Source organism: Lygodium microphyllum, chromosome 16 (genome assembly GCF_053477565.2).
Source record: "Lygodium microphyllum isolate KBCC chromosome 16, Lygodium_microphyllum_v1.1.10, whole genome shotgun sequence".
Lineage (NCBI taxonomy): Eukaryota > Viridiplantae > Streptophyta > Polypodiopsida > Schizaeales > Lygodiaceae > Lygodium > Lygodium microphyllum.
This window is the reverse complement of record NC_141150.1, coordinates 67,932,044-67,959,282: the sequence shown is the minus strand read 5'-3', so window position 1 is coordinate 67,959,282 and position 27,239 is coordinate 67,932,044. Positions and strand designations below refer to the sequence as shown.

The window sequence follows — 27,239 nt, the reverse complement described above, 5'->3', positions numbered from 1 at the left end:
AGACCTTAACTATGTCTGCCTAATTAAATCGCCATTTCTTAAGATAAAATCGATCAAGCTGGCTGGGCATGGAAGCAGACAGAAAAGTTGCCCCACTATACTTCTCCTTATTGAGACCATAGTCATGTTGATTGGATTGTACAGGATCTGAAGATTGCTTCTGCTTGGGAGAGGGAGTTGTAGAGACTGGTGCCCAGCAAGCTTGGTGACAAACAGGCACTCCTCTTTGATCAACTTTGGTTTCCACCAAGGCAAGTGCTACCATGTGAGAGTGCACGATGGAAAGGGAAGTGAGCACAGAGTGAATAGAGAAGAATGAGATTGGAAGAAACATAGTAGACTGAAGGAACAAGTGATAAAAGACTGAATAATACAAGGCTGCAACAGTCAGCTCCAATGTGCAGCTCAGAGTGTCAGTGTGGGGGCCAAATGAAGGCAGGAGGATGAGACAAAAGGATGAAGAGGGTGTGCTGAATTGACAAAGGATGAAACTGGAGTGAGGAGGCAGCCCATGTATGGCCAACTAATGCCAAAACTGGCTGACCAGGCGGTTAGGGCAAAGAATATGGCCACCTTGGTCAGCCTGCCCACTCTAAGTGCATTCACCTTGTTAGAAATGAAATGTAGGTGTGGAGCCTCCACTTGAAGTGTCTAGGACTGCCAGAGTGCAGTGAATGCGAAAGCGTATGACTGGACTGAAGGAAAGAAGTGAGCACAAAGAGAGAGAGAGAGAGAGAGAGAGAGAGAGAGAGAGAGTATAAAGTTGAAGATTGTAGAGAATGAATGCTGAATACTGAAGGCAGATATGTCACAAGGGGCTATGTAAGTATAACAAGCAAGACATTTCTCTCAACCTGCATGAAAAGTGAAGTTACTGTGATCGGAGGTCAGGCTTGCCTAAATAGCTAAGAAATAATAAAATAATGAACACCTGCCATGCAGTAGTCCAGTGTGGCCAACATTTTGGATGATTTTATGACTGGTCAGACTGATTTCAGTGGTTCACTATATCTAGCTGCAGGTCAGCCATTTTAGGAGTGAGTGCTTATTAATAGCTGCCTGATTTTTGGACTGCTATCATTTAGATTCAGCTGCCTCCACAGTCTCCCCCACCACACCCCCAGAAACCTGCAAACCCCAAACATCATCCCCCAACAAACCCCCCCCCCCCCCCCCCCATTTTTTGCATTCCTTGTCTCTTCTGCCACATTTTGGCACCCTCATTGATGCAGTCCAGCAGTGTGCAGGGGCTGATTGTAGCAGCTGTGTGGTCAACATTTTGATCAGTGCAAATTTGTTCCTTCTCTTTTTCGGTTCACTAGTGTCTCTCTTCCCTTCTCTCTCATGTTCATGCTTTGCTTCGATTGTGCACTCTCACATGTATCATTAGCACTTATCCTTATGTTCCTATCCTTTGTAAAATGTTTCCCTACCCACCATTTTGTACAAATTTCAAGGATGGAATCTCTTGGACATGGATGGTGTTTCATGAAGTAGTCTAAGTCTAGGGACAATGCCTAGTTAGGGGATATAGGGTAGGGTCAACTTTCCATATAAAGTGGATGCTTATCGTGTATCGTAATTTTGTGCCTCTTGTTTTTGCCTTAGCATTTCCTTACAAGACCTCCACTATTTGGTTTAGTCTTAGTTGATTACTAATTATCTAGTTATTGCTCGACGGCATGAATAGTCGCCTTGTCATCCATGTAGCATGCAAGGTCTATTTCTTTCAAGGTATTCAATCTATGTATAAGAGTGGTTCTATCTTCATATACTCACGCTTTCTTCAGTATCCCATCTAGGATTTTAAAAGTGGTTGTTGAGTCGTGGTTCAAGAGAGTTTCGGTGGCCTCCAAAACCTTAATTTTTTGGGGCACCCTTCAACATCTATAAATAGGCAGATTGCCCACTATTCAATCTCATCCTTTTGTGTAGGTTTCTCACTCTACTATGTAGATTTTAGCCATCAACCACCTACCATCTGTTGTCGAGCTATTGCCGACTGTAGCTTATCACTATCCAAACCTAGGCTGCTTGTTCTCAGCCATCGCCCTGCTGTTCGGAGGTCTCCATTTGTTGTGTCATCATAGCATTTGATGAGCGTGCGTTTTCAATATCTGGTGCCAAGTGACAGGCTGTTGCCGTCTCTCCCATTAGGCGACTGCTGTAGTACCTGCATTTTTGCTGTCCAGCAAGCTGTCTACATCAGCAAACACCTCTCTTGTTGGTTGCCTCATAGTTCTTTGTCTTGGGTTATCAGTTTTCAGCCTTCCTTTGGTGGTACACTATTGTGTTTACTAGATTTCAGCCTTTGATTGCTGTGTTTTGGTGACCAATCTGTTGCCCTTCATTATTTAGCACTCTCTTATCTTCAAGTGGTGGCACTCTCTTATCTTCAAGTGGTGGTCATAGCACTTGGGATCCGTCTTCGGTGGATGTTACTCTCCGACATTGCCTTACTCCACCCTTGGGCATTTTGTACACTCTTACATTCATTTATAACATTCATTAACTTCATAGTTTCTTCTCTTTGTGTTTGAGTTTTGAGTTTTTGTGTTTTGCATTTTGCGTTTAGGGTTTGAGTTTTGCTTGTCTTTGTTTGAGTCTTTGTGTTTTAGTCTTGGTCGTACATGCTGTGTTTCCTCATTGCAAACCCTAGCATATCTTCATAGTTCTTTCTTCACATATTAATGATGGCGTGGACCTATATGTTTTTTATTTTATTATTATTTAATGACAAGCTTTTTTGTTCACTTGAGCCTAAGGCTGATCAAACTTTTGAGTCTTTTATCACCAAGTGCTAGTGTAAGTTTTTGCAAGTGTTGAAATTGAGTACAATAGATCCTTATGTTCAAGGCCTAGAGCTTTTGTTTTTCGTATTAAATCGCTTTCAAATGTAACATGCTAATTATAAATTTTGTATAGGTAAATGGCGATTTTGTCATTGAGCGAGACCAACCAGTAAACTCAATACCTTGGGTTAGTGTTGATCCATATCCAAGTGCAGAAAATTCATCTCATGCACTTTTGCAATTTCCTCAATATTTTAAAGGCCCGGAACCCTTTACATGCACAGTGCGATCGGGAGAGATTTTGTATTTGTAAGCTGACTCACTCCTTTTATCTTGGGAAATAAAATACAAATCTTCTATTGGATGTGTTGGAAATAATGGTTGTTTTGTGATATAATAGTTTAATAAAGAGTTGCCATTTCCCTTGTTGGCTTTATGTAGAATCTTTGGTTTTACTTAGTGTTTAATGCCACCCTATCTTAGGTGGTCTCTATCTCATGGTCTTTGAGGTACGAGGATATTTGCTAATGATGGTATATAGGAGCATACCATGGATATATTTAGGATCTTCTCAAGAAACCACTGGGTCTTTTTTGAAGCTTTGGGTCTCCTTCCTTTTGAAGCATGATTTGAAGTAAGAATGTATATGTCTACGTGGGGATTACTTAACACAAAAAAATTGTGGTCTTGTGTAAGCAAGTCCAAACACATTAGAGACATACTTTTTGTAGAAGCTTTAGGTTCTTCTTCATGCACATTGAGCATGAATAACTCTTATGCTCACTCATACGATAGTCATAACTTTACTAATCTTTCATGTGTGCTTGTTTGTTGACCATTCTACGTAGTTTTGATAGTTCAAATTTTGCCCTCTCAGTATATGTACCTCTTTTGAGGTCAATGGCCCAAGTATAGGGCATCTAGGCTTGGAGATGTCCAAATTAGATATTTGTACTTTACCTAGAATGCGATTTAAGTCTCAATGATAATTGTAGAGAAGGAAGAAAGGATAAAAAGAAAGAAGAATCAGATGGAAAATGCTATCGTAAAAGGGAGCTCTATCATTGTTAGGAGATAATACCATGTGAGAATGCACAACGGAAATAAGAATGCACCAAAGAGCATATGAAATGCAAAAGGAACATGACAAAAACATTGATCTGAAAATTGATACAAGGCTGTCCACAACCAATTATCAGCCCTTGCACGCTATGGAGGTAGGTTAGTGAGGGTGTTGAACCGATGGTAGGGAATCTGATTGAGGAAGATAAAAGAGAATGATTGGCTCGAATGATGAATATGATGGATGTGTGGAGGCATGGCCATGGGCTGCCTATGTATAGGCACAGGACTAGGAAAAAGCCAACCCGATGCCCAAAAGATGGCGCTTGCCCAAAAATGGCCACTCGACTTTGCCCATGTGGCAAATTGAAATGCACTCCACTTAGTGAATATTGTTAGTGTGAACAAACTAAATGATCTAGTAGATGAAATGATCAAGGCCTACAAACCCTAATTTCCACCTAATGTGCCTCAAATGGAGAGAGGAAGATCAAGAAATGATAGGGATAGAGCTTCTAATGTCCTCATCAGACTTAGATTGAGGCTCACAAGTAGGAGATTTACACAATACAAGACAATGAATAGCATATTTGCTAACACTATGTAGACATGTGGCATTGGTCATTGTGATACACAATAAAGTGAGGTGTTAGCGCATGCTTGATTTTTGTAAAGGGCATTCTGCCTGGAAAAGGACCAATACAATCTTTGTCTTTCTCTCTCACTTGATTTTCTGACATTTGGTATTAGAGCTGAATTTTCCCATCTGCAACTATTTAGTATCTTTGCTTGATGCATGGACATATTCGCTATTGTTAGCCTGTATTTATTCATGTTTTCATCCCTTGGCTGTGAGCTTTGTCAGAGTCTGATGGAGACAGAGGAGCTTAGACTGTTTTCAGCCCTTTCATTTGTGCGCATTTCAGGTTTTAGCCTGCTTTAGTGTGTTCACAATGGCTGTCTGGTGATCCAACTCAATGCATTTCTGTTTTAGGCTGCTAGGGGCTGCACCCACAGTGGACTGCCCAGTTTGAGGCCGATGATCAGCTTTTGTACCAGTAAGCTGCATTAAAGGCAATGCCTAATCAGGTTGGCCACTTTTTTGGCATGTTCATGCAGCAATCGGCTAGCGTGGGGCTGCTTTTGCTATTTATAGCAGCCCTTGCACAATGGCAGCCATGTTTTCTTATAGATTTCAGCAGTCACTGTGAGTTGGTGACATTCCTCCATCATGATTATCCTCCTCATTAGTCTGATCTGGTGCCCTCATTGATGCTTTGGGTTGTGTGCAGGGACTGATCAGTCCACTTTGTATTCAACATTCTTTTGAGTAAATGTAGGTTTCTTCTTCCGTTCTTGACTTTCATTTAGTTCAATGATCCAATAGAAATCGGAACTTTGATTGGTTTGGTAGATTGGAGCGGCTTCTTTCATCTCCTCTCTTTGTTTCTACACAAGCTACTATTGATGTACCTCGTTTAGCCATTATGGCACCATCTATTCAACTACCTGTTCTTCCATCATTGCCCAAGGAGAATCAACTTGATGGCACCGACTACTTCCTTTGGTCTTGCAAAGTGGAGTATATATTGGATGCCTTATTGTGGGCCTTTGTTACTTCGTTGATACCCCATCTAGTGGAGGATTCTTATATTGGTTCCATTATCAATCAAGTTGCTCTTTGGGATCGGCTCAACTCTTGAGCCCAATCTTTTCTTTTTATGAGTTTGCAAGATTCAATCCTTTTTCAGGTTTATAGACTTTGGACCACTCTCTTCTCTCTATTAGTTGAAGACCTTGGCCATTGTATTCCCACATAAAAGAAGCCTCGAATAATATTAGTTGACGACACTCCTTTCATGAAGGACCACATCAACAAGATGGAGGAGTTGTAGGATGAGCTTGTGTCCCTTGGCAAGAGGATTTCATTTGAAGATTTGGCGATGATTCTTATCACTCATCTCCCATCTCCGAAGTATGATGTCTTCTACACAATCTTACTCACCTCGAGAGTTCAGGATACCATTTTGTGGGAGCAATTAGCTTCGCTTGTTTGGAGCACAAAGAGTGACTCAAGGAAATTGAAACTTGTGGATCTTGATCCACAAAAGCTTTTATTGCAAGTTTGGGAGGGGGCAATGAAAAGGACAACAAGAAGGCTAAGAACAACGAGCAAGATGATGAGAAGTCAAAGCCAAAGTGTCCACAATGTGGGAAAGGCACTCATCTCAAGGAGGAGTGCAGGTAGGAGAACCCTCCTTTGAAGCCAAGCACCAAGGATGGTGCTAAGGACTCAAAGGCTACACTAGCAACCACTACTGAGCCTTTCTTTGTCCATTTATTCGAGGTCGAAGAAATCATACTTACTTTTTCCACATTGGAGAAGCCATGGCTTGTGGATAGTGGTGCTTCATTCTGCATGACTTATCTTTAGGACCTCGATTCTAGAGGGAGTGCCATCACCATTGGTGACAATTCTTTTGTACGAGTTTGAGTAGTGGGGACTATTCCCTTCTATCAGATCATTGAGACTCTTTTGTCGAAGTTCTTTATGTTTTTGATTTGGGATTTAATCTTGTTTGTTCATTGTTTGATAGAACTGGGGACCCATGTGGTCTTCACCCAAGATGCAACTATTGTTGAAGATGTATTCATGGGTGTTGTGCTTTGGAGAGGTACTCAGGAGGGTGGGTTGTACATGCTCACTCCCTTGTTGTGTGGTCTTCACACGAGCTTGGGCTACTTTGGCATGCCCGCTATGGGCACTAGAATTTTGATTCCACTCAATGGGTGTTGTGGAAGAAGATGATGGGGGGGACTTCCCAATTTTCCTCGCGTCACTACCTTGTGTCCTAGGTGCATTCAAGACAAGCAACATCAACCTTATTTAAAGGTTGCCTCTAAGAGAGCATCTACACCCATTGAGTTAGTTTGCATCGACTTGTATGGACCTATGCGTACGGTCTCCCTAGGGAAGGCCAAATATCTAATATTGGTTGTTGATGACTTTTCCAATTATGTGTGGCCCTACTTTCTAGAATACAAAGGCAAGGTATATTCCAACTTTTGCAACTAGAAGGCGCTTGCTAGAAAGCAAAGTACTTTCAAAGTTTGAGGTGTATGAGCTGACCATGGTTTAAAAGTGTGTAATTGGTTTTGCAGGGAGCACAAAATTCAAATGGAGTTCTCCCATCTAAACACACCATTTGAGAATGGTGTGGTGAAGCTTGTGAAATGGGTCATGCTAGAGATGGTCCATTTGATGTTGGAGCATCATGGACTTCCTTATATCCTTTGGGGTGAGTTGGTTTCTACTGTGATTCATATCCATAAATAGGTCTTCAACATCTACCTTGAAGGATGTGACTCTATGCTAGGCTTTCTTTGGGAAGAAGCCTCGAGTCTCACACTTTCACATCTTTGGATGTGATATCTATGTCCATTTGGACAAGAAGCACAAGCCAAGTTTGATGCAAGTTGAAGAAATTCATCTTTATTGGTTACAGTATGACAACCAAAGGATACGGGATCTATGACCCAAAATAAAAAAAGGCTGAGGTGAGTTGAGATGTGATTTTTAATGAGGTTGCAACCTCGGATCCTCCCATTCATGGTGCTTCTTCATTCAAAGGATCTTCTTTGAGTCCACCTCTTCCACCCTCAGCCCTCTCACTTCCTTCTAAGGTATATCTCAGCACCACTATTGTGCCTCCTCCTCCTCCTCTACTTTCCCCCATCTTTGTTGGTGTCTCTGAGTATTCCTACTCCTTCCCCATCCCCTTAGCTTTCTCTAGGGGTGTTAGAGGGGGAGCTTCCTTTCCCTAATGAGGGGGAACAATCTTTACCTAGCAAGGGGGAGTCCCTTACCTAGACAAGTGTTTTGTAGGTTCTAGAGACCCCTAGGTCTCCTTTGTTGTAGGATCAACCCTTTGTCATTTCTTGGTGGTTTAGACAACTTATGCAAGATTTTGGAGTTTCTCACTTTTTGGAGACACTGGCAAGTCCACAATTATCACCGGAAGTAGGGTGATTCACTTTGCGTGAATTATGCCCTTACCTCATGGATCCTATAGGATTGAGAGCTTGCCACCATTGAGGAGGCTTTGGCTGTCAGAGTGCAGCGGTGCGGAAGCGTAGGACTGAGAGAGAGAACGCAGAGAGAGAAGAGAGAGAAAGAGACAGTGGAAGATGAAGATCTGTTGTATAAAGTGTGCTGAATACAAAGATATGCAGATATATATACGGGCGCAGTGTGCTGGACTGCGTGTCTCCACCTCGACGATGCAACCTGCTGTTCACCTCGAAGTCCGCTGCAGTCTGCACTGTCTCCTGTCTGAAATCTGCGAACAGAGACGGAATCTGCGCGTGTCACCAGTCTGTAATCTGCGAGCAAAGAAGTGTTGGAGACTGCTGGAAAATCGGCTATTTATAGCCAGAAATCTGGGCGAAATAGGGCGTCAGAAAACAGCCTGTCGGCTGCATTAAACGCAGCCGACTGCCTGCACAGGTCGGACTGCCACGTGGCAGTCCGACTGCACTCCTGTCTGACTGCACTGGCTGTGATCAGCTCTAATGGTTGCCATACGAGCTGTGGGGGCAAAAGTATCATGACAATCAATCCCTGGGCGCTGTGCAAAACCTTTAGCAACAAGGCGAGCCTTGTGCTTATCCAAAGAACCATCGCAAAGGTATTTGGTCTTGAAGACTCACTTGACGCCAATCACCTTCTTATTCGGAGGGCGGGGCACGAGTGACCAAGTGCCATTTCTCTCAATAGCCTCCAACTCTGCTTCCATAGCTTTCTTCCATGGTGCGGATTGTAAAGCCTCCTTCACGGAGGTGGGCTCTCGATCCTGCATAACACGGGTCATCAAACAATAGTTAGAGCAAACAAGCTCCGTAGAATGTGTCTGGTGGCGCCGTGACCGCCGCGGACCATCCTGCGGTCCCCACTCCTTAGGAACCCCCTCAATCCCCGAATCACGGAGTGTGTCACGGGCCCATCGAGGAGGAGGCCGAACCTCCCCTCGTCTCTCGCCATCAGCTGAAGACTCTGGAATATCCACCGGTGGTAACTCCTCAAGGGGGACCGGTGGAACAATAGACTCTGTGTCAGAACCAGAATCATAATCAAAAGGTACGGGCTCCAGTGGAACTGTAGCAGGAGCCCAACTCTCCCCGGGATCTCCAAGAACGGGATGCTCTTCACCCATTGATATAGCCGGAACCTCCATAAACCGCACATCGCGGCTAGTGTACACATCCCGCTTAACGGGATCATACAATCGATAGCCTTGGGACTGGGAGCTGTAGCCAACAAATACTTGTCTTCGGGAAGCTGCTTCAAATTTATCACGGTGAGCCTTGGGAATGTGAACATAGGCATCACACCCAAAGACCCTAAAGTAAGAAACATCTGGCTTGGTCCCAAAGTAAGCCTCAAAGGGGGTCATCCCATCAACGGCCGAAGTGGGGGATCGATTAAGGATGTGGACGGCAGTAGCCACAGCCTCGACCCAGAGAACCTGAGGGGTCTGTCGGTGCTCCATCATGGTGCGCGCCATCTCGATCACACTGCGGTTTTTCCGTTCAAGAATGCCATTTTCTTGAGGAGTGTTGGTATTGGCAAACTCTTGGTGAATACCTTTATCTGCACAAAACCGAGCAAACTCATTAGAAACAAATTCACCACCCTTGTCGGATCGCAAAGTCTTCAACTTCCGGCCCGATCGGTTCTCCTCAAAGAGAAGCCAATCCTTGAAGTGGGAGAAAGCCTCTGACTTCAATGCTAAGAAATAGGTCCATGTCATCCTGCTGTAGTTATCTATGATCAGCATGAAGTACGAGCTTCCACTCAAGGACTCGTTCCTCATAGGGCCACATAGATCCGTAGATACAAGCTCCATCGGTGAAGTAGACCGCCGCGAAGCTGTGTGGGGAATGGCATCCCTATGCTGCTTCCCCCAAATGCAGGAGACACATGGCTGCTGGCTTACCACTATATTCGGCAACCCTCAAACAAGCTGTCCACGTGACGCCCTTCGAAGATAATCATAGTTTAGGTGGCCAAACCGAGCATGCCATAACTCGGACTGTGATTGTGAAGTAAGAAGAAGAGTAGAAAGGGCGGTGGAAGACTTCAATTTATAGATGCCGTTCTCCTCATATCCGGATGAGAGAACCTTCCTCGATCCACGATCAAGGACTCGCACCGTAGTACTGTCAAACTCCACCAAAAGTCCAAGGGAGCAAATCTTATGAACTGATAGGAGATGATACCCTAAGCCAGGTACATGCAAAACCTCAGAGGTATGGGTACCACCTCGTCCATCTGGAATAAGCTGCATCTTACCCCGTCCTGCAATAGACAATGAAGAGCTATCTCCAATGAGAATCTGCCCACGCGAGGGTCGCAACTGGGCAACACCATTTGATGAAGGAGTCATGTGCCAGGAGGCACCACTATCAACGATCCACTCTCAAGCCTGGGGAGCCGTCATGGCAGCATCAGAAGCATTCGGTGAAGAGTCCTCAATGACAGCTAGATGAAGAAATGCAGCTGATGAGGGTGCAGCCACCGCTCCAGAATCCTTTGTGTCCTTCTTGTTGGTGTCCTTATTGTCTTTGTCAGGGCAATCCTTCTTCCAATGGCCAGTCTTTCCACAAATATGGCATGTGGATTCTTTGTCCTTGTCCTTGTCCTTGTACTTCTGTGACTTGTTATCCCCCTTTTTCTTCTTTTGGTCCTTCCCTTTCTTCTGAGAGGCTTGACCTGTCAACGTCTCCGACTTGGAAGCATTCTGTCCCTTTAGCTGTTCCTCTTGGTCCAAGACCATAGGAACCAACTCTTCCCACCGAAGAGTAGACTCCCGCCTTGAAGCAATAAGGGTAGAGTAGAATGTACCGAAGCGTGGCGGCAACTGGGACAATAGTGTGATCGCCATGTCTTCGGAGGAAATCGGCTTCCCCGCATTCTGAACCTGCATCTGAAGCTGCCTTAGCTTGTTGATGTGCTCCCGCAGCGAAGAAGACTTGTTTACGGACAGAGTCCGCATCTGAACCTCCAAAGAAACCCTCTTCATAAGGGTCATTCGATTGTACATCTGATCAAGCTCCAGCCAAATCTCTTGAGCCACCGTCAAGTGCTTGATGTGAGCGATCACGGTTGTAGTACAAGATAGAAAAAGAAAGGAACGAATCCTGGCATTCAGTTTGTCCCAATGAGACTGAGCCTTGGCCAACTCCGCACGAGCATCGGAAGAGAGTTTGGACTCATCTCTTACCGAGGGCCGGTCGATCTCCTCTTGTACAAGCTCCGCCAAATCATAGGACTCAAGGATGGCCAACATCATGATGGCCAAATGCGGTAGTTGTCGCCGTCGAGCTTCTGATCTGCAGGAAGAGCCGGTAAGACAGGCACCTTGCGGTCCATAATTGACTGGAACTCCAAGTCAATCTCTGTAGACATCTTCACCTGTAATGCATTCACAAACGCAAAAGCAGCCCCCTCTGACTGTGAAAACTCAGCCTGTAAGGCTCTTCCGCGTCCTGAAACTTCTTCACCCGTCGGAGGCGATGAAAAAGCAAAACCTGCTCTTGTAGGCTGAAAACACAAACTTCCTCCGCGTCAAACAGCAGTAAACAGCAGCAAATCCACCACCTGGACTCCTTTCCTGTGCGCCCACGCTTGCCTTAGCCTTGTTCCGAGGCGCAGCCCTCCTGTCTGCCCTCAAACGCTGAAAACGCAAATTTGTGTCGCGATAGAAACTCCTCTTCAGGTTGGTTCTGCGCTCAGGCAACCCTCAAACACTGCTCTGATACCATGTCAGAGTGCAGCGGTGCGGAAGCGTAGGACTGAGAGAGAGAATGCAGAGAGAGAAGAGAGAGAAAGAGACAGTGGAAGATGAAGATCTGTTGTATAAAGTGTGCTGAATACAAAGATATGCAGATATATACACGGGCGCAGTGTGCTGGACTGCGTGTCCCCACCTCGACGATGCAACCTGCTGTTCACCTCGAAGTCCGCTGTAGTCTGCACTGTCTCTTGTCTGAAATCTTCGAACAGAGACGGAATCTGTGCGTGTCACCAGTCTGTAATCTGCGAGTAGAGAAGTGTCGGAGACTGCTGGAAAATCGGCTATTTATAGCCAGAAATCTGGGCGAAATAGGGCGCCAGAAAACAGCCTGTCGTAATGCAGCCGACTGCCTGCACAGGTCGGACTGCCACATGGCAGTCCGACTGCACTCTTGTCCGATTGCACTGGCTGCCACTGCACTGGCTGTGATCTGATCTTTAACATTGGCATAGGATGTTTGGCACCATGCTATTTAGGAGGGGCTTGACTTTATCAAGTGAAATTAGATTGAGACACTGGCGAGTCCACAATGATCACCAGAAGTAGGGTGATTCACTTTGCGTGAACTATGCCCTTACCTCACGGATCCTATAGGATCGAGAGCTCGCCACCATTGAGGAGGCTTTGACATATGGGCACCATGCTATGTAGGAGGGGCTTGACTCTATCAAGTGAAATTAGATTTGGGTTTTGGTTCTTCCTTATTGATCTTGTGTACTCGAAAGAAGTTGTCATTTGTTGGCATCAAGAGACTTGCATAGTATGAATGTATAGGTTTGGACTTTTTTTTCAAAATAAAGAAACTATCTCATATGTATTATTCACTGGTTTCACTTTGTGTTTCTCTTTGGGACTTGCCCAAAGGTGAAATGTTTTGGGGTGAAACATCTCTGGGGTGAAATGTTTTGTCGTTACAAGCCATCTCATGGAGTAGTAAGAAGCAGCCTACTGTGGCACTATCTTGTATGGAGGCTGAGTATTGTCCTTTGCTCTATCACACAAGAGGCAGTTTGGCTCCACTAGATGTCGGCGGAGATTAGCTCTCTACAAACAAGAGTCAAGACTCATAGAGCTATGCATGGATAACCAGAGTGCCCTGGTTTTGGCAAAGAACCTTGTGTTTTGTGCCCACACGAAGCACATAGAGGCTTATCACCATTGTGTCTGGGAGTGGGTCAAGCATTTCGAGCTAGTGGTGGTTTACTTTTCCACAGAGGACAATGCAGCATATCTCTTCACGAAGCCTTTGTTTTAGGCTTCCATGCTTCACCATATGAGGATTTTGGGTCTTCAAGCACTCCCCCAGATCTGAGAGGGGGTGTTAGCTTGTATTTATTTGTAACGTGTCCGCTAGAATCATCCCGGACACGTCTTAGCAGTCCATCGGGAAGGATGTCTAGAAAGCTTCGCCCGGCACTCCCATGGAATGTTACGGGACTTGCGTTCTAGGTCTTCCCGCGTCTGCTACGTAGCGGAAGTATCCTGGCCGTTCCCACTTAGGATCGACCTGAATTTGGGTTTTCCTGTTTGGTCATTATCTAGCAACAACTAGCGTCAGACCCGAGCGAACTACTTTACGCAGAAACACCTGGTCTGAAGCGGATTCATGCTGCACTTGGTTCAAGGAGAATGGGAAACGAGAGGGATGCAAGGCTCGACCTCTCTGCCAAAAGGCATAGTCCCATTCCGTTCGCCTAAAACAGCGTGAATCGGGTAATCGGTAATTCCAAGTCATCGTTCTCATTACTTGTTTCGGTGATGTTGATCATCCTTCTGTTCGTCGAAGACTTTGAGAAAAGTTCCCGGCTAACTGGGACCACCCATCCGTAGGACGGACCCATGGTCCATCCTCCGCACTTTCCTCGGCTTGTTTTAGTTATGTAATTACCTACCACATTAGTTTGACATATACAAACAGCTTCTTTGAATTAACCCTGTTATGCACTGGTTCCTTCACGTAATCTTATCACAGGACATAAAGAAAACAATGCCAAACAACTTCTTTATTAACATTTTATCCTTTTATCTTTGAAATACAAGGAGTTCCCGCCTGTAGGCGTATTCATAATCCGCCCGAAGGCTATCCAGTAATCCACCAGGGATCACTAACCCAAGTTTCCGCCCGTAGACTAGTATGCGGGCCTCGAGATCCAATCCCGAGTCACGTTAGTCTCTTGTGCAGGGCCCGGAAGGCGAGGGATTTACAGCCAGAGCCCCCTCTGGCACCCAAGCGTCCTCCTGCTCCAAGTAGAACTCAACGGAGAGACCTCTCACGGCGGGTTCGGTCCACGTTCCCGGCGCGGTTAACAACCCCCTTGGTTAGGGTCAGGCAGGCAGTCGGGGGTAACTGAAGCTGCCTCTCCCTTCAGGCACCAACCTGAAGCTTTAGATATATTTTCATCCTTCAGTTCATTGAGCAAACAATGCAAACAGTCCTTTCTAAATTGTTACAAGCACAATCAAATTCCAATGGTCGTTTGGTTGGCAAACTGTTAAGGAGTGACTCCTTTCCTCCGAATGCAACCCGCATTCGATCCGGAATCAATTGCAACTTGGCAAGATTCCTATCATTCTTGGGTTAGGGTCATGCCCTACCAATACTTTAGGTTTTGTTGTGGCAGGATCCAGCGACCATATCGCTTTAGTTTATTGTCTGGTCATTTGCTTCAAGGCAAATACCTAACTTCCCTTTTCCTTGGCAATTATTCCCCAAGAAAAGTGAGTAACAGGATGATTACTCATCCTCTTGTAAGTTAAATTCTTTCAATAACTTGCCAACCTCATTTCGAGAGATGACAAAACTCTCTTGTGGACAAATCTCAAGTCTATACGAAGTTGCAGCTTTTTGCACATGTATTGCATCCATTCCACGGGATCATTCTACCCAATTGCTTAGCGTTTTCCGGTCACGGAATTTACCTCCAGCCGAGTGGCAGGGTTTTAGGGTATCCTCCAAACCATTCCTAATTATGTTGGCCCATGATACTAAAGATAGGCAACTCCGTCGGGGTTCCATCATTTTGAACGAATGATCCTTAGGATAAAACCTTAGATCATTTTATGCATAAGCACCCAATTGACTCGACATTCCGAATGTGTGTAAGATCTTAGGGTTTGCGGTTCTAACTTGGCAACAATTGTAAAACTAGGTCAATTCTTGCCGCACCAAATCCTAGTTAGCACTTGGGATACTTATCATATCGACTGAACCATGCCCAAATGAATCCCTTGTGGTTTATGTGATTTAGACAACACAATATACTTGTCTTGCGACAAGGATGAACCTTTCCCAAAGGTGATAAACTAGATCAATAGTTACAACTACACCAATACGTGTAAACATGCGATTAACTGCTTCTACGCATCACATGGTTCACAATAACCCTATCCTTTCTTGGCAAAGTAAAAATGCCTGATAATCTGGACACTAACTTTCCTAGGTCCTACTAGGATTTATGTCAAATAATCATGCCACTTGCAAGTCCATAGATCATTTTCGTGCCTTCTATTCCTTTTCGAATAACATCTTATGGGTGTTAACTTATTACAAGGAAGATTTATCCAAAAACGGGACATGCCATTAATCTTTCCATGCCTATTAAAAAGGTGTACCTCAATAATTTCAACCTTGTAATGAGGCAACAGATGTCCTAGGTTCGTCACTTTTGAATGCACAAAAGGAACTTACTAATAAGGTCCTGCGAATGCATAGACACCTTATGCTCTTTTCATTAACTCCATTGAACGTACCAATGATCAATTTCCATATCTTAGGTTATCTCTAATAAATGTTCAAATAGCCAATTCATTTTCCAATTGCACTTAACTTGACTAGTTGAATTCGAGCATGCATGAGTGCTTCCTAATCCGTGAAGTTATCGTGATTAATTCAATACTTTTGTGTGGAATCCAAATAGATCAAACCTGGACTTGTGAATTCCGGGAAATGTCCACGTATGCTCGGGGTGAACCTTCCGCATCGCACCTTGTGATCTTTTTAGAGGCCATCGCGAATTCGATCTCCAGTTAGCCTTTGTGGGTTTCAACTTTTGGCCTTGGCTTGCAGTCTTATGACCTTGGTCCGTCTCCCTTGTATGCGCAACTCTCTTTGATATACGGCTTCCTTGACCGAAGTTCCGACTTGCGGAATTTGCCTTGGGAAGGCCTTAGGGTTCTTATGAGGTCCCTTGGACAATGGAGATTTGAGAGCTTTAATCCACCTTGAAATTCCGGGTTTAGGAAGGATTGTGTGGGCCTTACGATGATGTTCGCGGAAAAGGGCTCTTGCGAATGGGCCTTGCAAGAATGGGCTTTAGAGTTCTTCTTCTCCTTCCCAAAAATCCTAGGCCCAGCCTTGGGGGGATTGGTGGGGAAGGACCTTTATAGGCTTCCTCTTTTACTCTTCAAAATCCCGAGGGTTAAAGATATTGTGGAAAGGTGTTTAAGGACCCTCTTCTTCTCTACAAGACCTGGGCCTAGAGGGCTTATGGAAAATCGGTGAGAAGGTTCCTCGCCTCCTTCTCTTCAGAGTCCCGGGGGTGTGTGGATAGATCTATGGCCAACGTAGTGGGAAGGGGTTTAAAAACCCGCCTAGGGCATGGCTTGTGTGAGATCAAAAAAGGAAGGGGACTTAAAAATCCCGGTGTAAAATGGGCTATAAAGGCTCCACGGGAAGGGGGGCTTTGGGAAGCCCCTTAGAAGCTTCCTAGAGAAGCTTCTAAGAAGCTTCTGCAGCAGCGTCCACGTGTGGAGGAGGAGGGGAATCGTATTCCAGTGGCGGCGGACTGAAGGGCCGGCGGCTTCACAGCGGCTATGGCGGACTGGGCGGCTGGCGGACTGAGGTGGCAGCGTTGCGCTTGATGACGGCGGCTGGCGGCCCTTCCTTCACACGGCCGACACCCCTCACGGCCCCTTCCTTCACACGGCGACCTCCCCCCCCCCCAGTTCGTCCAGCCCTCCTCCTCCCTTCCAGACGGCCCGCTCTCCTCCCTCTCACGCCTGCACCTCCTCCAGCTCATGTCCGGCGCCTCCTCCCCCTCATGTCCGGCGCCTCCTCTCTACGGCCCTTCCATATGACAGCCTTCTGTCCCTCCACAGCCTCCCTCTCACCCTTTTTTTTTCCTTTTCCCCCCCCCCCCCCCAAGAGGGGGTTCTTATAGTCCAAGGAGGGTGAGGGGTCCTCCCTACGTGTCAGTTGCATGGCTCTCTCCCTTCTCACCTCCCTCATGCTAGCCCATCCCTTTCCCCCAGCCACACTTCGGCTGGGGAAGATAATAAAAAAATTTGCAATAATTCCACCTTTATCCCCTTATCCTCCTCCCAAGAGGGAGTTTTCCTGCGGCTATGCCGGTTTGAATCCCTGACCTTATTTTCCTAAGGTGGAGTGTCTCCATTTCCCGCGTATGGCTATAGATTAGCTGCTGGCACTAGTGATAATCTTTGCACGAGATTTACACGACATGCGGGAAGTCAATATTTACGGCACGCAGTGTGCGGAAATATTACATTATTCATGCTATCATCTCCAAGCTGTGAGCTGTGTCCGAGTCTGACAGACTGAGAAGTTCTGATTGTTTTCAGCCTGTTTTAGTCTGTTCACACTGGCTGTTTAGTGATCCAGCTCAGGTACATTTTTATTTTAGGCTGCCAGGGGCTACGTTCAAACTGGAGTGCCCAATTTGAGGCTTCAATCATCTTTTATATGAGTTGGCTGCATTAAATGCAGCGCTTGACCAGGTTGGCCACTTTTTTGGCATGATCATGCAGGAGTTCACCAGTTTGGGACTGCGCACAATGGTAGCCATCTTGTCTTGTAGATCTCAGCACTCTCTCAGCCAGTGGCATTCTTCCATCATGCCTGATCCAGTGGCCTTATTGATGCTTTGGGCTACATGCAGGGATTGGTCAGTCCATTTTATATTCAGTATTCTTTCGAGGTCTGTGCAGATTTCTTCTTCCACTCTCTCCATGTTCGTGTTCTTCTGCTGCGCACTCACAGCTAAAATCTCGTCTATAGACACTGTTGTGCATAAAAAAGTTCCCTTCAATTGTACTCGTGAGAATATGTAAATGTGATTGCAAGGACATCCAAGGCCTCTTTATTTTTAGGTTCTGTGGAGCTTCTAGGTCTTCTCATGCATGAGTTTGTCCTACTATTGCTAATATATGATCTTGTTACAAAGGGTGTTAACTCTTTTGTTCAAACCAAGTGAGCCCTCTACTGTACTTTATTAGTCCATCTCTTCGCAACAAGAGATACAATGAGAAAGAAGCTTAAAACTGATATAAATGAATCATGCCCTTCCTAATCACACACTACAGCCTTCTTGGCATTGGCCTGCCGCACTCACAATTCTTGCATTGGGGCTGTGAATTATGTGGATTTCCCACAAGTTCGACTGTTGATCAGTCCAGCCTGCTCTCTGGCCAAGGCTGCTGATCTGAAAGGACGGTGCCCATGTCAATGCTCACACCATATTTAATAGTCAGAGACAATACCATTTATGATAGAGATAAAAGGTAGTGCTTAATTTTTCTAGTTTGTTGCCCGGTGCCCAATAATTTTACGACTCAGACATTGCACTAGCCCTCAAGCACTTGAAGATATATCTTATTCTATGGTTCTCTGGCAAATCAGCTGAGTCCATAAGTGGCTCATATCTTATGGTATTGCTAAAGAAAATGATCCACGAATCTATTCAAAGGGAAAAGAAAAAGGATGCAATCTTTGCATCACCTTCGCCACACTATTGAGTTGATTTCAAAACAAACATGGCAAGGTCCTCGCATGGATGATTTTAGTGTCTTTTATGTTTTTAAATTTTAGTGAGCTCAATAACAAATTTTTGGAAGAAGATTTGCCATTGAAGAAATTTAGAGAATTGGCCTATCTTTACATGGACAGTGGGGTATAATTCGTAACCACTTTTTCCCTAGATTAGTCATGACTGGTATCTAAAAAGCCTTTTTTCTTCAGGATTGATTTCACTAGCTTATTGAAACCCAGCAACTTTTACTTCTAAAATTTGTCAAAAGAAAAGCTACTTTTTAAAATTGATTTTACCTACTGATTGTAGACCCAGCATGTGGTTCCATCATGTGAGGCAATCTCCAGATCTAGAAGGTCGGACAATTGCTGTAAATTACTGTAAGTAACCTCATCCTGAGCAGTTTCCCTGAAGCTTTAAAAAAAAAGAGAATGATGCTGTTCTTCACCTTAATGTATGAGTTATGTGCTTCATTGGAGCTTAAAGCCTCACCCTTAGATTCAGTAGTTTGTTCTTACTGACAAATTCTGTTATTATGCTTTCAGGGTATGACATGCAATTTGATATCAAGTATGCTTATTACAAATTTCTGGAGTGTGCGGTTTACAAAGCATGACTACCTGCCTTCCTTACAAGAGCATGTAGATTATGATTTGGAAGAGAACAAAGGTCAATTCATAATCCTTATCTTTCAGTCTGTATGTGCAAATTATAGGGATGTTCATTTGCTTCAATTTGTCTGCCAAATTCTCAGCAGTGGAAGTCTGTAAGTTGGAGGTAGATCATTCACCCAGGGGCTACCAAGTTGGAGAGGCCAACTGAATGTGTGAGAGCAGATTGTACACCAGTGATTTAAATGCTAGCTCACTTTTAATCAGGTTATGTTCATCGTACAAATCTAGATGTAAGGTTCTAGTAAGTATATCACCTCTAATCAGGGTAAGTTTTATCATACAGACCCATATGACACGAGAACATCTGAGGATGGATTTCGGGGAACTACAAACTCCTTTGTAGAACTTGCATCAACAATGTTTCTTTGAGTCACACTAGTCAGATATGTGTTCACTGTAAGGGGGCGTATGCATGCTCTTGGAATAGCCTCATGTATCTCCTAGGTACAAGAGTTGGCGTAGTAGGCCAAGTTGACTCTAATCTCTTGTGCCCTTTGTAGGGATACACCTCTAGGACTCACGGTCCTCATGGTTGTATGTCCTCGAACCAATACTACTTGATAAAACTTTATTAAGGCCGATTGTGGTACTATATCTCACATTACTGTGCTTGACACCCATCATACCAAGTGTTTTGGGGTGACACTTGGACCTATGTTGTTTGTGGACCATGGGTATTGAGGGAAGCTCATGGTGATTGTTGAGTGTATGATTGAAGTGAGTTGCTATGAGGTGAGTGTAGCTAGTGATGTTAACGAGTCTAGTTGTAGTAGTCCCCTCATGTCCATGATGTGTGTAGATGTCAACAAGCTTGTGTGTGGTAGGTGGTGTGGGTTGGTTGTGATGGGGGGTGTGAATTGTGTGTAGGTGGAAGCTAGTGTGATGGAGAGAGAGAGAGAGAGAGAAAGAAAGAAAGAAGAAGAAAGAAAGCTATATTAACGTCTACAACAGGCCAAGTTGGCCTATGAGACCAAAATGTTGCATACAAATGTCTGGGAGATTTCAAAAGTCCTAGTGAAGCTAACATTTATGCTATGTTGTGTAAACGCCCCGAACAACGTAGTATGCTTAACAATTATGATATTTGCTTGTTTTCGAGATTTAATAGAAAAGAGAATGAACACTTAAAGCTGAAAATGAAAATTACTCACAAAATTACAGCCATAAAAATGTAAAAGTAATGGAGACAAGATTGAGGGTTGAAGATGGGCAACCCCCCTCCCCCCCCCGAAGGAATGTATTTCTGCTCAACCCAAGTTCCTTAGGGAAGAGCTCAGTTACAATCAACCTGAGAGTGAGAAGAAGTAATTCTCACTCTCACAAGATCATGCAAAGATGTACAAACACACATGCATTATCTATTATGCAATGATAAGAACTGATTTCTTTACAGTATGAGAGAAGAAAAAAGGGAAATTCAGCCTTTCTCCATCGTTGATCAGCAGTACAAGGATAGGGCTTGCTTCTTGTAGCTAAAATGGAAGAAAGAGCTCAAGAAGGAGGTGTTGTAATGAATTTACAGGCTTGCTGTCTTGTAAAACAACAGTGATAGAAGAGGGAATATGGAGGAATTTGATAATGGAGAAGTAGGGGATGATGATGGGGATGGATGGGGCCAGTTTCTGGCTATCTGTGGGTGCTGTACATGAGTTTACAGCAAAGAAAAATGATGTTGAATGAAGAAAAACGAGCTCTTATTTATAGGAGAGGGGAGAGCTAGTACAAAAGGGGAAAGTGGAGTAGCACAAGACAAGTGTCCAGCCACATGTCATGAGATGTGACAAGTGGTGGGACACTTGGAAACTTGTGTGACAAGTGTCTTGACACTTGTCTCTTCTCTATGGCCTTCCTTTTTGGGTTGAATACTGTCAAGAATAGAAACAACCAAATTTAGTAAGCACAGTCAGAGTACAGAACTTACTATTTTTAGAATGACATCCCTATTTTTTAGGACTAGCATTTTTAGGCTAATTCGAGGCTCCTAAAATTTAGGGACCTCCTAAAATTTAGGGATCTCCTAGAATTTAGGGACCCCCCCAATATGGGTATCATAAGAAAGCTTTTTCCGTGTACATCGCAAAAATGGTATCCGAATCTTCATGTGACTTTCCTATGCAAAGAAATGTGCATTTCAAGCTTTCAGCCCACACATGCACATTATACAAGCATTTCATGATCATGCCATCTTGTTGATTGTAACTGTCTGTTCTGGTGGATATAGCCCACACTTCAAGGCATCAATCCTTTCTGTGTGCGAGTCTAACCCTGATATGCGTGAGTTCTAGTCACAGGCGCCCAATCGGGTCATATAGGTGGAAGTGTGAACTATCTTTTCTCTAACCCACCGTGTGGGTCCACCATAACCTGTGACCACTCATCAGTGGCCAGCTCCAATGCACTTTTCTTTATATCTAATTAGTGCAGAGGAAATAAATTTAATAAATCATTATATAGATAAATTAATGAAAAAGGATACAAATTCTGTTTCTATAGAGTTGTGACAGCCCTCTGGCTTTTATTCAGCTGTTCTCAGCTGAAAACCTTCTTGATATTGTTGTAGAATATTTGGGTAATCCTTCATGAATTTTTCATCTACCCACTGTGCATCTGTGGTGGGTAGATTCTTGAATTTTAGCAAGAATTTTCGTGTCATAAGGCCACTTCTCGTGGTTCGATCCTTGAGAAACAAAATCTTTTCAGGTTCCAAGAGTTGCTTTGTTTCTTCAACTTCTGGAGGATCTTCAGTAATGGGTTCCTTTGGTTCTGGTCCTATGTAAGGTTTTAGCAAACTTACATGAAAAGCATTGTGTATTTTCCAATGAGCAGGAAGCTCAAGTCGATAAGAAACTTCATTTATTTTCTCAATCACTTTGAAGGGTCCAAAGTATCTACTGGAGAGCTTTGAAAAAGATGAATTTCGACGAGAACCTTGTTTGAGCCTGCTTTTATCAAACTTTAGCAAGACATATTGACCTTTTTCAAAAGCCAAAGGTCTTCTTCGTTTATCTGCTCGCTTCTTTTGTCGCTCTTGGGCAACTTTGATAGTGGCTCGAACTTGATCCATTGCGGTTTTTAAATCTGAAGCAATCTCATCAGCATCAAAAATCTTATCTTTAGTGCGAATAATTGGAGGAGGAATCACTTTACCCTGTACTATTTCATTTGGAGCTTTCCCTGTGGATGAGTGCACTGTATTGTTGTAAGCAAACTCCAATAATGGAAGATATTTCTCCCATTGTGACTTATGTTCACTAACATAAGCTTTCAACATATCCAAAAGAGTGAGATTCATCACCTCTGTTTGGCCGTCAGTTTGAGGATGAAAAGCTGAGGAGAACTTTAAAGTGGTTCCCAAATTCTCAAATAAAGCACGTCAAAAGTTACTTGTGAATTTGGAGTCTCTATCTGAAATGATCTCAGAAGGCATACCATGTAATCTGAAGATATGTTGAATGAAAAGTCTTGCAGCTTGTGCGGATTTCAATGTTTTATGACATGGAATAAAATGCGATTGTTTGCTGAATCTATCAATTATGACCCAAATCATATCATGACCTTGAGGTGTTCTTGGAATACCTGAGATGAAATCCATTGTGATAGATTCCCATAGATCTTTGGGCACTAGAAGAGGTTGCAACAATCCTGGAATCTTCTGCCTATCATATTTGGATTTTTGGCATACCAGACAAGCCTCAATGAAGTTATGTGTATCTTTTCGTAATGTTGGCCAATAAAAGTAGCGCTCAATTGCACTTAGAGTGGCTGCCCTCCCTCTATGCCCTGCATAAGGGGGTTCATGACTTTCTTTAAGCACCTTTTGTCGAACAGGAAGAGTGACACAAAGGCGATTGTTCATGAGAAGGTAACCGTCTTTGATGGAATAATCTGGATGAGAACCTCCTTGCTGTAAATTTGACCAAATTGCTGCAAAATCAATATCTTCATCATAAGTATTCTTCATCGTTTGAAAATCTTCATGATGAGCCACTGTAATAGTTGCAATGCGAGGCACTCTAGAAAGTGCATCAGCAACTACATTTTGTTTCCCTGGAGTGTACATAATTTGAAAATGAAACATAGACAAGAAATTTTCCCATCTTGCATGTTTCTCCTGCAAATGCTTTTGAGTCTTGAAATACTTTAAGCTTTGATGATCGGTTTTAATAAGGAATTCATTGCCTAAAAGATAATGTTTCCATATCTTTAAAGCATGAACCACTGCTAAGAGCTCCTTTTCATAAATGTCATACCTTTTCTCCACATCATTTAGACGGCGGCTTTCAAAGGCTACGGCATGGCCTTCTTGATTTAGCACTGCACCAATACAATCACCGCAAGCATCTGCTTCCACCACAAATGGTTTTACCAGATCTGGAATGATAAGAACAGGTCCAGAAGTAAGAGCTGTTTTCAGCCTTGTGAAGGCTGCCTTCTCTTTTTCCTTCCATTGGAAAGAGATATTCTTCTTTGTAAGGTCATGAAGTGGAGAAGCCATATGTGCAAAATGCTTGATGAAGCGGCGGTAATAAGAACATAAGCCAAGAAACGATCGCACCTCATGTACATCACGAAGATGAGGCCATTCTTGGATTATCCTGATCTTTTCAGGATCCATCTGAATCCCTTCAAAAGAGATGACATGCCCAAGGTAATTTATTTTATGCATGAAAAATTCACTCTTTTTACCATTTACCAAGAGTTGATTTTGTTGTAGTAATTGTAGAACAATTTCCAAGTGTTGATGATGCTCCTCTTCATTCTTGCTAAAGACAAGAATATCATCAAAGAAAGTACCGACATATTGTCGATGCTCTCTAAAGATGCGCTCCATCATTTGATTAAAGGTGGCTGGTGCATTGGTTAATCCGAAAGGAACCACCAAGAATTCATAAAGACCGTATGAAGTGCGGAAAGCAGTTTTGTGTACATCTTGTGGTATTACCCTAATTTGATGATAACCACTCTTTAAATCAATGCGGCTGAAAACCTTTGAGCCTCCTAGACGATCCAAAATGTCGTCAATTCTAGGAATAGGAAACCGATTCTTCACGGTGATTTTGTTGAGGGCTCGATAATCAATGCACATCGTGAATGTGCCATCTTTCTTTTGAACAAGAAGAACCGGTGAACAAAATGGTGAGCTACTTAGCCTAATTAGCCCACGGTTGAGTAGGTCTTCGACTTGCTTTCTGATTTCTTCTTGTTGAGGACGGCTCACACGGTATGGTGCTATATTAGGAGGAGAACTGCCCGGGATAATATCAATATGATGGTCTTCTGGCCTTTCTGGGGGAAGCTGATAAGGAAGATCTTCCAAAAAACAATCTTTATACTTTTCCAAGAGCTGAAGTCGCTCTTGGTTTTCAGTATTCATATTATCTTTTACATCAGTGACATAAAGCAGACAACATTGAACACAATCCTTAATTGCTCTAGAGACTTGCATATGGCTTACCATAGGTATGGTGTCTCCAGAAACTCCAGCTTGGATCTCGTACTTCTTGTCTTTGTTGGTGAGTTCTACCTTCTTTTTCTGAGAGAAGATGGTTGAATCTATTCTATGATTCCAGGGCATGCCAAGAATCACATCGCAACCATCAAGGTCTCCGATACAGAAGGTATCTTCGTCACTGTAGCCTTGAATTTGAAACTTGAGCTTGCCAATGTAGGGTATCACAGTCTTCACTGTGTCACCTTCATCAGCATTTAGAGCTTGGCGAACTTCTGCCGGAGTGTCCATCTCTTCATTCTTTAATCCAAGCTCTTTAGCTAATTGCAAGGAAATGATATTTTCATTCGCCCCAAGATCTATCAAGAATAGTGCTTGCTTACCTTGCAACTGTCCCCAAGCTTTTAATAATTTGCGCGTCTCTGGAGTGTGAGTTGTGTTTGCAACTACATCACTGATAGCATTGATTTTCACTGGTGACTTAGGCTTGTTGTCAGAAACCTTGCTTTGTCCCTTGTTTGGACATTGCTTCACTATGTGGCCTGTTTGTCCACATTTAAAGCACTTCCCTTCTTTCATGAAGCGTTGCTTTTCTTCTTCGGAAAATTGCTTTGCTTGTGGGTATAGATTGGAGCGAAATTGAGGAGCATTAGGAGGTGCATAGGGCTTCATCTTCTTTTGATTTGATGGCTGCTTTTGCCACTGTTTTTGTCCTTCATTTGGGGCTGAATACTCCTCATCATCAGCTACTCTCTTCTTATCATTCTTTTGGAATGATTTGTTGCCATTGTGCTCCATTTCCCATGTCTCAGCATGGTCAATGAGTTCCCTGAGACTAGAACAATGATAATGATTAAGAGCAGTACGAAGTTTAAAATGCAAACCTCCTTGAAACTTCCTAAGCTTTTCCGAACTGCTGATCTTCTTGAAATGTTGGACCTTCAAAAGTAGCTCCCAAAATCTCTTGGTATAGTCACCAAGTGACTCATTTTTCCTTTGCCAAAGCCGATCCCATTCCATTTTTACATCTCTTTTGAAATGAACAGGAAGAAATTGGCTTTGTATCAGGCGAACAAAGGACCGCCATGATTTTGGGGCAGCATGATCATATTCCAACCCCGTCCACCAAGTATGGGCTAAGTCGGTTAAATGTAAAGCTGTAAACTTAATCTTTTCTTTTTCTTTATACTTGTCACGACCATACAAAATTTGAAATTGACGAATAAACTTCAGAAGAAGATCAGGATTTCGGGAACCATCATACATACTGAACTTGATCTTCTTTTCAAGTTGAGATAGTGACTTAGTCTTCTTCTTCTTCTTATGCCTTCGTCCATGCTCGGATCTTGAGGTTGAAGATGATGAAGTGCTTGATGGGGATGAAGATGGAGACGAGGGTGAAGAATGTCGATGCCTTTGACGATGATGAGGTCTTCCACGAGAAGGGTGTGACTCTTCATTACTAGAAGAGGATCCATCAGAATAGGCGCCAGATGACTTTGAAGAAGAGGATGAGCTTCGACGCGATCTCTTTCTTTGTCTTGAAGTAGAATGGGACTGCCTCTTAGAAGTAGTTGGACTTCTTGATCGGCTCCTTTCATTGGTATAGCTTTGTCTCCTTGAATTAGATGGGCTTCTTTCCTTGAATTCTTTGGGATTCTCAACGTTTTCTAGTTTGAGAAGTTGCTCACGAATTTGCTGATTCTCCTCTCTAAGACTTTGAATGGCTTGAAGGATAGCACTCGATTGATCCATTGAGACTAAAGAAAAAAAAAATATGCTCACGCACTCAATGCAAGGGCTGAAAACAAACAAACTTATAGTTGTAAGCACTACCAGTGTTGGGGGTGAGGACCGAGCCAAAGCTCTGATACCACTGTAAACGCCCCGAACAACGTAGTATGCTTAACAATTATGATATTTGCTTGTTTTCGAGATTTAATAGAAAAGAGAATGAACACTTAAAGCTGAAAATGAAAATTACTCACAAAATTACAGCCATAAAAATGTAAAAGTAATGGAGACAAGATTGAGGGTTGAAGATGGGCAACCCCCCCTCCCCCCCCCGCCGAAGGAATGTATTTCTGCTCAACCCAAGTTCCTTAGGGAAGAGCTCAGTTACAATCAACCTGAGAGTGAGAAGAAGTAATTCTCACTCTCACAAGATCATGCAAAGATGTACAAACACACATGCATTATCTATTATGCAATGATAAGAACTGATTTCTTTACAGTATGAGAGAAGAAAAAAGGGGAATTCAGCCTTTCTCCATCGTTGATCAGCAGTACATGGATAGGGCTTGCTTCTTGTAGCTAAAATGGAAGAAAGAGCTCAAGAAGGAGGTGTTGTAATGAATTTACAGGCTTGCTGTCTTGTAAAACAACAGTGATAGAAGAGGGAATATGGAGGAATTTGATAATGGAGAAGTAGGGGATGATGATGGGGATGGATGGGGCCAGTTTCTGGCTATTTGTGGGTGCTGTACATGAGTTTACAGCAAAGAAAAATGATGTTGAATGAAGAAAAACGAGCTCTTATTTATAGGAGAGGGGAGAGCTAGTACAAAAGGGGAAAGTGGAGTAGCACAAGACAAGTGTCCAGCCACATGTCATGAGATGTGACAAGTGGTGGGACACTT

General features: G+C 43.5%; 1 protein-coding gene across 9 annotated transcripts in view; it reads left to right on the top strand.

The window, feature by feature from the left end:
- The window catches only part of LOC148022940 (2-oxoglutarate (2OG) and Fe(II)-dependent oxygenase superfamily protein), a 41,312-nt gene that overhangs the window by 1,800 nt on the left and 12,273 nt on the right, over positions 1 to 27,239 (top strand). For 4 of the 9 annotated variants that reach the window (XR_015693563.1, XR_015693561.1, XR_015693562.1 and 1 more), the window contains exons 2-4: positions 2,926 to 3,101; positions 18,787 to 18,857; positions 19,023 to 19,146. Coding sequence is in view for 2 of the 9 variants with exons in the window: in XM_087695863.1 (XP_087551989.1) it covers positions 2,926 to 3,101; positions 18,787 to 18,857; positions 19,023 to 19,093 (318 nt within the window). In the remaining 7 variants the exon portion in view is untranslated. Of the gene's footprint in view, positions 1 to 2,925; positions 3,102 to 18,786; positions 18,858 to 19,022; positions 20,894 to 27,239 lie in introns of those variants that run through there. The other 5 variants (XR_015693565.1, XR_015693566.1, XR_015693564.1 and 2 more) reach the window with 4 other exon arrangements.